A 12,572-nucleotide genomic window follows, 5' to 3' on the forward strand; every position below is an offset into this window, starting at 1 on the left:
TGGTAATGCTGCAAGAATAGACAAATAGACCAGTGGGAAAGGATAGAGAATTCAACTAGCACTCAAATACCTATACACCGGGGGACAGGTCCAGTGAAGTCCTGAGCAGCATTTCTTGTAATGGTAAAAAACTTGAAACAATCCAGATGTCCTTCAACAGATAAATGCATAAATAAATTGAAGTCTCTTCATACAATGAAATACCTTTTTTTAAAAATTATGGCCCATTTTAAACATATACATGGTAAGTCTCCCTGAACCCATCACACAGGTGTAAATAGTTATCAACTTATGCCCAATCTTTTGTTTGTTTGTTTGTTTGTTTGTTTTTTAACTGCTTCTTATGGAGCAGGACTACCTACCCCCACAGGTAGTGTGCCCAGAGTAGACTTTTTTTTTTTTTGAGACAGGGTCTCACTTTGTCCCCCAGGCTGGAGTGCAGTGGCACAATCTCAGCTCACTGCAGCCTCAGCCTCCCAGGTTCAAGCGTTCCTCCTGCTTCAGCCTCCCAAGTAGCTGGGACTATAGGTGCATGCCACCAGGCCCGGCTAATTTTTGTATTTTTTTTGTAAAGACAAGGTTTCACCATGTTGCCCAGGTTTTGCCATGTTGCCCAGTCTGGTCTCAAACTCCTGAGCTCAAGTGATTGGCCTGCCTTGGCCTCCCAAAGTGCTAGGGTTACAGGCATGAACCACTGCGCCTGGCCCTGAAGTACTTTAAAACTGTGAAAATGAGCTACAGCTATACCTATCAACAATATAATGTTAAACAATAACAAAAGGTTAGCTACAGAGAAACGATCATAAAACACGATTTTATATACCTACAAGTGAAATACAGGCAGAACAACATGATAGATTGTTTAGGGATACAGAAATATTTGCTGAAAGAAATCAGGGGCTGGAAAAGTTCAGTTTCCTAATCTGACAGGTGGTTCCACTGGTATTCTTTTCAATAGTCCTTAAGCCATGTATATGTGTTTTATATAGCGTCTCTTTGGATGCTTAATGCATTTCATTTAAAAATATTTAATGAGTAAATTGACATGTAACAAAGAGATATGACTGAATAGAGGAAGAATTGAGATGTTTATTTTCTTTTTAGTTAATCTCTATGGTCTGAATTTGTTACTATGAACATGCGGTATTTCCAAAATAGCATTATTTTAAGGGATTTTTAGGCCCCTTAGAAGAAGGGAGGTGGTTATTTCCTAGCCTAGAGCTAGCTGTTCTTTGATAATTTCACCGAGTGCAATGAGAGTTGCCTTCTCAGAGCCACAGGCAGCATCTGGAATGTTAATGCAAGGGCAAATACCTGCCTGCTTGGTCAAATATGTACACTGCTAACATGGTAAAGGACGCCCACAGGCTCTGAAATGCCAGAGGGATGACCTTGAGGCCCAGGTGCAGGTGGGGTGTTCAGGGAGGAAGGGCCACACCCAGGCCTTCTGCAATGGCCTGGCCGGCACATGCCCTCACATGGAAGGAAGCGCAGATGTCAGCTATGTCCTTGTTCACAAAGCTTTACAAAGTCAGGCCTCCAAACCCACAGCTATCATCAGGTGGACGCTAAAGGCATGACGGTTCCCTTCCCTCTCTCTATGTGGAAGGGAGAGGGAGCAGTACGCTTGATTCCCTTGGTGGCCGAGGTGTTCACAGCTGATTTGAATGCCAGATGGAGTAACTCAGACTTCTCCCAAACTTCTTCCCCAACTCGGGGCATGCTGCAGATGCTCAGGAATCATCTCACTAAGATTCGGAAATGGCACACTTTGACGGGGCTCCTACCACCAGACAGCCTGTGTGTGCTTGCTTTTTATATGTATTCTCTAACACTGAATTCTTTCAGGAGTAGGAAAAGTGAGGGCTGTGTGCAGTGGCTCATGCCTGTCATCCCAGCACTTTGGGAGGCCGAGGCAGGAGGATCACTTGAGCCCAGGAGTTCAAGACCAGCCCAGGAAACAGAGTGACAACCCACCTCTATGAAAAAGGCAATTTTAAAAAACTAGCCAGGCATAGTGGCACGCACCTATAGTGTCAGCTACTCGGGAGGCTGAGGTGGGAGGATCCCTTGAGCCCAGGAGTTAGAGGTTGCAGTGGGCTATGATCACGCCACTGCCCTCCAGCCTGGGCAACAGAACAAGACCCTGTCTCAAAAAACACAAACACAAAAACAAAACAAAAATCATGAATTGGATATTTTTATCTTCATTTGAAGTCCAGAGACACTAAGTAAATTGAACACAGGCACACAACATGTTAGAAACAGAGTTAGGATTTGAAAGCAAGTCTCCTGAATACTCCTTCTTGTGGGTTGAGGGAAGAAGTCTTTGTTGCCTATAGGCTTCTCTGGGTGGCAAAGGGCGGTTCCCCTCCCCTCCCCACCCCATCCCACCCTCCCCAGGCCCTGGCTTAGTAGAAGCAAAATTGAGAGGCTAAACCTGGTCTGCCCCCGCCTTGCTCTGTGGCCACCTCAGCCTGGCATGTGCTTGTGTCTCCTCAGGAAGCCAGCACTGTCCTGCACTACGTGCTCCAGCAACCTCCTGAGCTGCTGCAAGAGCCTGTGGGGGCTCAGGTTCCTTCAGAGACACATGGGAGGCCCCTCGGAGGAGCTATCGGGGGAGCCACTGTCTGAGGAGCCACAGAAGAGACCTCCCCAGAAAGCGGTGAGGACGCTGCCCTCTGAGGCTGTCTAGACCTAGCCCCAGGACACTGAGGATACCGCTCCCGGTCCCCAAGATGTGACTCCTGGAGCTCCTAAGGACCCAGTCTCCAAAGCCACCAAGGACTCACCCTGGACTGAATCTGGGGGCTCCCAGAACACACAGCTGGGTGTGGGGTCCTCAGGCCTAGGGCGGAACAGCCTATTCTGTGCTCAGCATTCCCAGACAGGCACGCAAGACTCCTCTGGGCCCGAGTGGGCTGAATCCCATGGGTTCAAAGCTCACGTTGGTGCTGGCCCTGGGAGTCATGAGCAGAGACGGTGGGACAGATGGGGATGCGTGCACATGTGTGTGCATGGGTGCATACATGTAGGAACGTGCATGACCTCTGAGCAAGGCAGAGGGTATTGAAGAAAGCATTGGCCTCTCACTCCCTCATGGGTTCTGCAGGATGAAGGAAAGGAAAGGAAAAGACAGAGAAAGGAAGGAAATAGCTTTTCATGAGCACCTACTGTGTACCAGGTGCTTCCCCGGCATGAGCTCTCGTAACCCTTATAGCAACATGAGTTTAGAGCAAGAATCACACCCCGACTTTAGAGATGGAAACTGAGGCTCAGAGAAGTAAGGGACCTGCCCAAGGCCACTCAGCATCTAGAAAGTGTGCCTAGCACATAGGAGGCACACAAAAATATTTGTTGAATGGGTGAATGAATGAGAGAACGGGTGAAAAGCCAGGCCTCAAGCCCACACTACTGACACTGCACTACACCGCCTCTCAGGAGAGAAGGCAAATATTTCCTTGACTCAGCCACCTTCCTCCTAGCAAGGCTTAGACCCCCAGGCTCTGGGGGTCCCTTCCTGCTACAGTATGACCCTCTCTGGTGCTTGTCATCAAGAAGTGGTATGCGGTGGACTTGCTGGAGAGAGTGTCTGCAGCCAGGCATCATGGAGGGAGGGATGGAGCTTGAGGGACTGTAATGGTTGTGAATGGGGGAGTTGGCCCCCAGCACTCTCTGGTGGCTGTATGACCTTGGGCACGTCTCCTGACCACTCTAAGCAGCTTTTGATTCCCCTGTCCAAGAGGGTAGGCCCCCTGTTCCTATTTACAGGATCCATAAAGAGACTCAAAGAGGTAGGGTAGTGCCAGCCCCAGAGAGAGGGGGCTGTGGAGGGACTTCTACCCCCAGGGCTTCTCAGTGGCATCTCCTGGCTGGCCCCTGACACTCAATCTTCCTTGGTTTCCAAGATGCTTCATGATCTTCCCCCTCCCTAACATCCCCGACCTCCCTTTTCTGTCCCTTTTGCAACTCATTGTCCTCTACCTGCCATCAGATGTGGCTGTTCCTCAGTCTCAGTCCGGAGTCCTCTCTTCTCACTCAGCATCTCTCCTCCTGTGACCTCGTCTGCACCCACAACTCCAGTTACAAGGCACGAGGTTTGGTTATGAAATCACTCACAGATTTATAACTGCAGGCTTGGCTCCTTCCGGGAGCTTGAGACCCACTGCCGCCTCCGCAACACCTCCACCTGGGAGTTTCAGAGGCGCTCTCCCTCAGCGTGTCTGCAGCTGCGTGCCTGCAGCTGCGTGCCTGCCTTCTCCCTGCATCTGCTCTGCTCCCCAGGTCCCTTTCTCAGACCAAAGCCTGCCTGGGCTTCACAGGCTGAGGGTCCACCTTGCCACCTCCCTTTGCCTCAGTCCTCATGGAGCCCTGGCTCCACTGTCTGCTGGCTTCTCCCCATCTACTCTGTGTCACTCCATCCGACCACCATTGTCTCCATCAGGACAGTTGGAACACCTCTTCTCAGCACTCTCGCCCCCACCCAGTCCACCCCCTAGCCGACAGCCAGAGTGGGCCATGCCAGATGCAACCCAGGTCATGCCACACAGGTAGATAAAACCATCTTCAGCCCAGCCCTCAGGCCCTGTGTGCTGGGACCCTGCCGGGCCCTCTCCAGCCTCCCCCTGCCCCCTGCGCCAGGCCTCCTCCGTCACTTCACTCTGGCCCTGCTGTTCTTTTCCTTTTAGTTTGATTAACTCACTCTGCCCATTCCATGCTCAAAGCTGTTTCCATGAGGAAAGGCTCCTCCTGCTCATTTTAGTGCCCTGAAATGTCACTTCCTTGAGGAAGTCTTCCTTGACCCTCCACACCAAACTAGGCCCCTGCCACACCCCTCAGAGCTCTCCTTGGAAGGCACGGGCATGGCTGTTTGCGTGATTCCTTGAACGTTGTCTGTCTCTCCTCCTCACCAGGCTGTGGGTCCTGTCTGTTTCTGGTGACCGTTGTCTGTCTAACCCCTAGAGGAGAGTTTGTCACATGGTAGGAGCTTAATAAATATGTGTTGGATGAATGATCAGAGAAAAGAGAGTGCAGAGAGTGGCCAAAACAGATGCTTTCAGCAGTGTATCTGCCAATAAACCTAAAGGCATGATTTGCCCTGGTGATCCCCCCAGAGGTGCTTAGTCTCTTGGCTGAATTCCTTCTGGAATCCCCAGAATCCCCTCCTTGGAAGTTTTCCCAGGAGTCTGAGGCAGGCAGGTCTCTCAGTCATGGCCACATGACCTCAAGTGAAAACAAACCAGTCTGGCTGTTCACAGACTCAGCTGGTCAGAGCTCTGGCCCAAGGGGCCCACGCACCACCCGCCACTGCAGAAGACGCCTCCACGTCTGTCTCTGGGCTGCCTCCACCTTCTGCAGGCCTCCTGGAGCCTCTGCTGGCTGCAGAAGTGGGGTGCATGCTGCCTGGAGGAGGAACATCTGTGGTGGGACCCCAAATCCATGTTTGTGTTACCATCGTGTTCCAATAAAACTATTGAAACAGATGCTGCCTCACGGTTTTATTTTTTAACTTCCTGGTGAGGAAATGCTTCCCAAACTTCATCATACGGTGTCTTGATTTAGAAAAAAGAGTCATGATAAAATGCTGGGGTAAAGGCCAAATTAAAAATTGCCTCAAAAAGTAAAGACGTTTTCCAGAAGCTAGTTTCATCTTAAAGAGCCACACCAGAAATGAGGGAAGGGCTGATCAGAAGGACCTGGAGACCCAGGTAGTTGGGAGGAGCTTGGTAAGTGTTCCTGGAGTGGAATAATTCTGAAACTGTCAGATGCAAAGACACCTTTTTTACGTGGGAGAAACAGGTATCTTTAAAATAGAAAACTTGCCAATCAAACAAGCCCACAATAGAGAGTGGGTGGATGAGGCACAAGTAAAAACCAGGTCAAGAGAAAATGCACGGATTTTGTGCAAGGAATGAATCCCAGAGCTACCAACAAAAGGGTTTTGAGGAGGAAGGAAGGGGGCAGGCCGGAGTTGAGGATGATGTTTGATCACCGCAATGTCAGCCGTGAGCCGTGCTCCCTGGCATGGTAGGAGGAAGCTAGAGGTTGTGAAATTCTGAGCTTCCAACCCTCCAGAAGAACCCACTAAGACACACCTTGACAAATTTTCACAAGAAGCAGAGAAGAGATTGTGTGTAAATCAAAGCTTACAGGAACTGCTCGGCTGAAAATGAGTTTAATATATATTTCAGGGGAGAAAAGACAAAGCTGGAAGACTTGGGAAAGGTGAAGGTAGTAAATTGGGTTGGCAGATGATGCTAAGCAGTCCTGAACTGAACTGCTAACCCCTGAGCAACAGCCACGGGGGTGATGAATATCGGGGCTCTTTACAGTCAAGCAGCCAGGACTGGGGCCTGGGAACTTCAATGTCCAGAATCCTGTGCCAGCAGGCTCAGATGCCACCAGTGGGAATCGGAGAAGCAAAAACTGTGATCGTTAACTAGGCAAAGGGGAATGGGGTTGCAGAGGGGGAAGGAGACCAGAGAGTCTTTGGGAAACTACCAAGACTAGGGGACGTGAGCCCCAAACAGGCCCCATGGGCAGACTGGAGGCTTGGTGACCACATCAGGAATTGTGTCTCCTCCCATGAGTCACGGGAAGCCTTTGAAAGGTTTTCAGCAGAAGGGGCTAAAATGATGCGGTCTGTGTTATGAAAAGAGTATTCAGGCTCCAGTGGAGAAAATAGATCAGGGGGAGGATCGGGGGCAGATCGTGAGTCCCCTGCAGCAGGTGGGGGTGGACAGGAACATTCTATGAGCATCTGCTCACTGCAGACCTCAAGCTACATCTGGGAACCCAAAGGAATCAAAGCTCGTGCCCACCTGAAAGATGGGCATGCACCAAAACGTTACAAGGGAATGAGGGAAGAAATGAGCTGTGTGGAAAGTGGGGTGGCTGCGGCTGGGAGGGAGGCGCAGTGCTCGAGTGTGGGAGGAAGTGGACCCAAGAGCCGTGAGGTTCTAGAGGAAAAGGCTCCTGGGTACCCTGGTTCGGGTGGTGTTTAAACCCAGTTTAGATGCAAGTTGGGTGAGTTGCTCGGTGGCCAGATTGAGGGATGGTTTGGAATCCCATCCCAGCTGAGCTGGGTGGGATGGAGAATCCCATTCTACTCACAGCGACTTTGCTGTGAGCCCCAGCAAAGCACCCGGAAATTCCCCGTGCTTGGTGTGGCCATCAAGACTACTGTCGAGGGAGAGTTCATCATCCGCATTGTCCAGATGAGGGAATGGAGCTCAGAGAGTTCAGGTGGCTCTCCCCATGTCACACAAGCAGGAAAGCATCGCTGGGGACACACATTTGCCACCAGAATTCCAAGTATCCAGTGAGAATTCAGGACCCTCAAGCCTGCAGGGTGAATGGAAGGAGCCCCGCCACCCCCACTGCCCCAACTGTCAACAGACCTCAGGGCTCATAACTCAGTGTTTCGGAGGTCTTTGCAGAAGTCAGTGCCGTGTCCCTGACCTCCTCATTCAAGGTCACAGAGCACAAAGTGCTTCTCACGTCCTGAGATGCCACCGGGCAAGCTGCTACACTGGTCTGGCCTGATCTTGGCCCTCACCACCGGGGCCATTTGGGGCATTGCCAGAGTTCTCGTGCATCTGGTGGGCCTGGCAGGACTCTCGGGGAAATAGGGCCCCAAAGGGACGCAGTCTGGACCACGTGGCTCCCAGATAAACCATCTGTCACTTTCCACTGACTTTTACGAGCCCCTTCCTGTACCCAGACATGATGTCAGCCCTTCTGCAGCCACCAGCTCGTCTCTTCTGCGACCAGCCATCCCAGGTAGAGATTAGCATCCCCATGAGCTGTTAACAACTCCAAAATTAACAACCCGAACAAGCAGCATAGCTGGGGCTCCAGCCAGATTCGCTTGTCTCCAAAGTCCAAGTCTTTTCTTTATACATTTATCTTAAAATTAATTGTTAAGGACATAACTGATAATAGACATACAATCTCTTTTTAAAATGGAAACATTACAGAGAAAAGTAGAGTTTATTTGACCCCCTGCCAACAATCTTTTTTCCCTAGCAATTTCTTTGCATGCAACCGCTGTTATCCTAGTCTGCTGTATGGTATTTGGATCAGTTTTATTTATTTTGTTTTTTTAACAGAAAAGTTATACTGCACCTAAGGAACCAAACTCAACAGTATGTCTTCAAGTTTCAACCATGCTAGCACATAAAGATCTTCCTCATTATTTTTAGCCATGGGAAGGTGTTCCGTGCTATTGGTATTGGTAGGTACCCCACAGTTTAGCTGTCTTCCTAGCCACAGACATTTATTTCTCTTTTGTTGGCTGTTTAAACAGTGATATGCTGATCATCTCATGCACGTGTGCAAGTGCAGTTTTTTTGGTTGTGTGTGTGTGTGTGTGTGTTTAGCATAAGTGTACCTGCAAGTGTTTTTCTGGATGTGGAGTATACATGCTGCCAAACAGCCCTCCAGAGAGGCAAAGCATGTTCACACTCCCACCAGCAACACTGGGAAGAAATTGTCTCTTTACAGCCTCAACATCCCACCTGTGCCTTCTAGTCCTTCTAGTCCTCCTAGAGATGCCCTACTTCCAGTGCGGGACAGAAAAGGTAGGTAGAAGAAATACTCAGACTTCTCCTGAGGCTCACCCCAGGCTCTTCATGAGCTCTACCAAGTCCTGCCTTCCTCCTTGGATCTCTGTGGAGGAAGCCAGCCCTGCCCGAGTCACCCAGCTCTTAGAGGCTGTATCAGCTAAGAGTGGCCACAGGAGTGCTGTGTAACAAACATCCACAATATCTCTCGGCATGTGGCAGTAAATATTTATTTAGCTCATTCATCTGTAGGCAGCTAATCTAGGATGGGCTCTGCTGGGATGGTTCAGCATTGCTTCAGGTGTCTCCCATGCTCTCCTGGGACCAGCAGGGCCACCCAGGCATGTTCTTCTCTGGGAAACGGCAGGAACATAAGAGACAAGCCCAGCAACACATGTGCATTTCAAGTTTCTGGGCCTCTCGTCTGCAAACACACCATGAGCCAGAGCAAGTCCCATGGCCAAGCCATGGATGGAGCAAGTAAATCCACCCCTTCGCTCTCCAGTGGAACTGAGGTGAGGGGTGAATGACTATCTAATCCGCCACAGAAGCCAGGCCAGATATGACCTGAAATCTGCCTGATGCCAGAGCCCTGCAGAGCAGGGGTCTCAGGATGGAGACAGGGTCCCCAACTGACTGGAAATGAGTTCTTTAAAGCTCCTCATTAGTGAAGCTGCCTTCAGTCTCCTACATACACCACAATGATTTTCTACCCTGCCCCACAGTGAGATCTCTAAGACTCAAATCTAGGCCTTGGCACTGCCTGGCTGTGGGCCCCTCAGTGTTCCACCCCCACCACCACTGCCCCACCCCACATGGTCTGGCTCTGCCTAACGGTCCGGGCTCACTCACAGCCCTCCCCCTTTGCTGCACTCTCCCCTTCCCCTCTTGCCCCAGGACCCAGCCTCTTGTGCATGCTCTCACTCCATGGTCATGTCCGCAGCAGAATTCCCTTCCCAGGCATCCTTCAAGTCCCAGCTTGGGCCTCACCTCCATTTCAAAGTGATCCCTGTCCCTGTTCCCAGAATAATTCATTACTTCCTCCCTTGGCACATCCCTCTGTCCAAGAGACACATCACAGACATCCCAGAGGGTCCAACTCAGATGCCTTCAGGGGCCACCAAAGCTCACTGGCTTAAGACAAATAGAAGAGGGTCCCTGGCAATTTACAACCAATGTCTCTTCTGTTGATCTCCACCGCAGCCACGCCAATTGCACGCATGTTTATATGACCTTGGCCAAAAGGGACCAGAGCAACTCTGCTAGACGATGATGCTGCCACCTGGGACTGTGGTCCCAGAGTCTATTTTTCAGGAGAGGACATAAATTTGGATATTTATTAGGAATATTAGATGGGTTAATATTTGTAAAGCTCTAAGAAGGATGCTGGGGGCATCGTAAATGCTGTATACCTGTTAAAGTAAGTGGATAGATGGAAGGGAGGGAGAGAGGAAAGAAGGGAGAGGAGGAGGGTAAATTAGATAAATCTCTCTTTGAAAAGTTGGTAATTAAAAAAAATGATATACTGAAGCAACCAAGCCTTTTTCCAGGCCACATTTGACCAGAACGCTACCAGTTTGTGGACTCAGGAACAGAACTGCCCTGTTACTCTGGGGGAGCCCCTAGAGGAGAAAGTAGGGTTGGGGTGTGGCCCCTGCCCAGAGCACACACCACCAAGGATGCCTCCTCCATTTCCCTCTGCCATGACAACAATGCACACACAGTTCCCTCAGCTCCTCCAGGGGAACTGGAGAGAGCAGGGAGACCTCAGAGGACAAGAAATACAGAGAGATTGGGAATTGCCTCTGTCTTGACCAGGGTTTCTCTGCAGTGCTCGAGAGAGATCCCAAGAGCCTTTGGACCTTAGAAAGGGTCTTCAGTGGGCCCGCTCCTCCCATCTTCATCACCACTGCCCTAGGTCAGGCCTCGCTGTACCTTTCCTGGACTCCCCACTAGCCTTCCGGTCCTCATTCCCTCCTCGTCCAGTGTGTATGGACACCTCCCTGTGTCCCTAAGGGCATCTCAGAGCCAGCAGGTCATGCTATCTGACTGGCTTTGAATTCCAGCTGAGGGAACAAGTCACAATCCAATTCCCTCATCCACCAATGGGGAAAATTGGTGGTATCTTACAGAGTTGTTGGAAGGTTTCAAAGGATGTCATGCCTGCAAAGGGCTTGGTACAATGCAACCAAAGAGCTTAGACAACGTCATGTGCTAAATAAGCATCAGCTGCTGCTACTGCCAAAGTGCAAGTCATTGAGTGTTCTTCTGCTTAAATGCCTTTGTAGCTTTCATTACCTTTGAATGCAGAGCTGGCTCCTTGGCTTGACATTCACAGCCCTGCCTGATCTAGCCCATGCAGCCTTCCCTGATCCCACATGAATGCAGTTGCCACCCATGAGGTGTACACACCCAACTCTAAACGGTACATTTTTGACTTGTCAATTCTGAGCCTTCCAAATGTCAAGACCTTGCAGGCGGCCCCCTCCCCAAAGCAATGGAGATCCTCCACCAACCTTGGAGCTCAGTCCAGGATTTGAGTGCCAAGGCAGGGCTGCTCTGGGCATTGAAATTGAACCTCTCTTAGAGACTTAGGGACAGAGCTCATTCTGAGTTGACTCCAAGATCTTCTCCCAGGGACCGAGCAGTCATCTGATCTAGAGCCTGAGCCAGAGAGGGAAATCTAGGTGACTGACACAGGCCCCTGAGTCTCATTCTCTCATCTGTGACATGGTGGTACTGGCAACATTTTCTTTGTGCTATTTATAACCCAAACTGCCTTTTCCAAAGAAAGCCCCTTATTGTTAACTAGGTTCCCTTTGTTCTGTTGAGCACCTGGATGAATCTGAAAATGCATTTATCTGCATAATAGTGGGAGAAGAATTTGGAGTTCGTGAGGTACAGTCTGGGGTGGCAGGTGGTGAGGAGGAGGGATGAGAAAAGATAAAAGCGATAAAAGTCGCTAAGATGGGGACAGAATGAAGTTAACCATGTACATTCCCAAAATGACACTTAGAAGAAAAGTGAATGCCTCATGTTCATTTTATAGTTGTACACACTGATATGGTGTAAACCCTTCTCCACCTCTCCTCCTACACAAAGATCTCCAGGAGAGACCATTGCACTCATGAGTATTTGGGCTTTGGTAGTGGGGGTGGAATCTGGGAAGGGGGTGGAGTTTGGCATCTGGGCCCACATAGGCCACAACAGAAGGGACCCTAGAGGAGGCAGGCTTCCAGAGCCAGAGAAAAAACAGGAGACTCTGGATCCTTTGGGAAGTCACTAATCTCGGGAAGGCTGTGGTCTTCCTAGAGGGTAGTGAATGAGTGAGATCAAACCAACCTTGTCCAGATCTCAAGGCATCAGGAGGCCACAGATGCCATTTTGTTTACACAAGTTTAATAAAATCTACCTTACAGGTTGTGGTGAGGATTAAGAGATGATGAATAAAAGCATTTGATACATAATGACAACATTATTTGAGGTGGATTTTCCTTGTGGCTGTGACTCCTTCCAATGCCAGGAACAATACTATAGAAATGTCCAATTTGAAGATTTAGGTCTCAGGAAGCATAAAATGCTAAAGCACTGGGTGGATCTAAGCAGGTGTTGAAATGATTTTAAATCTTTTAGACATGTATTGTGTATGAGAGGTAGAGGGGAGAGGACCCTCTCAGTTCTTGGAAACTGTCTCCTCTGGAACATGTCACTAAAGACAGGACTGGCCCAAGCTGAGTTAGAGTGTGAGCCAGCTAGATGGCGGGGAACCCTGAAACATCATGGAAATAAACCACAAATGTGCTAACTCCAGTTTCCAGGAGCATTCTTCTCTCATAGCTGGAGAAATGTGCATTGATCCCCACACTTGGCCCTTTAGGGAATTTTCCAAAATCCCTTGTTGTGTTGACCTTTTTCTGGAGTGTTTTTTTGATTGAGATATCATTCACATACCATAAAATTTGTCTTTTAAAGTGTACAACTTAGTGTATTTAGTATATTCACAAAATT

The 12,572-nt window shown here is 49.6% G+C and overlaps 1 protein-coding gene across 2 annotated transcripts in view; it reads left to right on the top strand.

Annotated features, from left to right (window-relative positions):
- Window positions 1–5,483, top strand: part of HRH2 (histamine receptor H2) — a 52,644-nt gene extending 47,161 nt beyond the window's left edge. Inside the window, exon 4 of one of the 2 annotated variants that reach the window (XR_004671752.3) lies at window positions 2,503–2,639. Coding sequence is in view for 1 of the 2 variants with exons in the window: in XM_034960990.3 (XP_034816881.1) it covers window positions 2,503–2,695 (193 nt within the window). In the remaining variant the exon portion in view is untranslated. Of the gene's footprint in view, window positions 1–2,502 lie in introns of both variants that reach the window. The other variant, XM_034960990.3, reaches the window with a different exon arrangement.
- Window positions 5,484–12,572: the final 7,089 nt, after the last annotated feature.

The sequence above is a fragment of the Pan paniscus genome, chromosome 4 (genome assembly GCF_029289425.2).
Source record: "Pan paniscus chromosome 4, NHGRI_mPanPan1-v2.0_pri, whole genome shotgun sequence".
Taxonomy (NCBI): domain Eukaryota; kingdom Metazoa; phylum Chordata; class Mammalia; order Primates; family Hominidae; genus Pan; species Pan paniscus.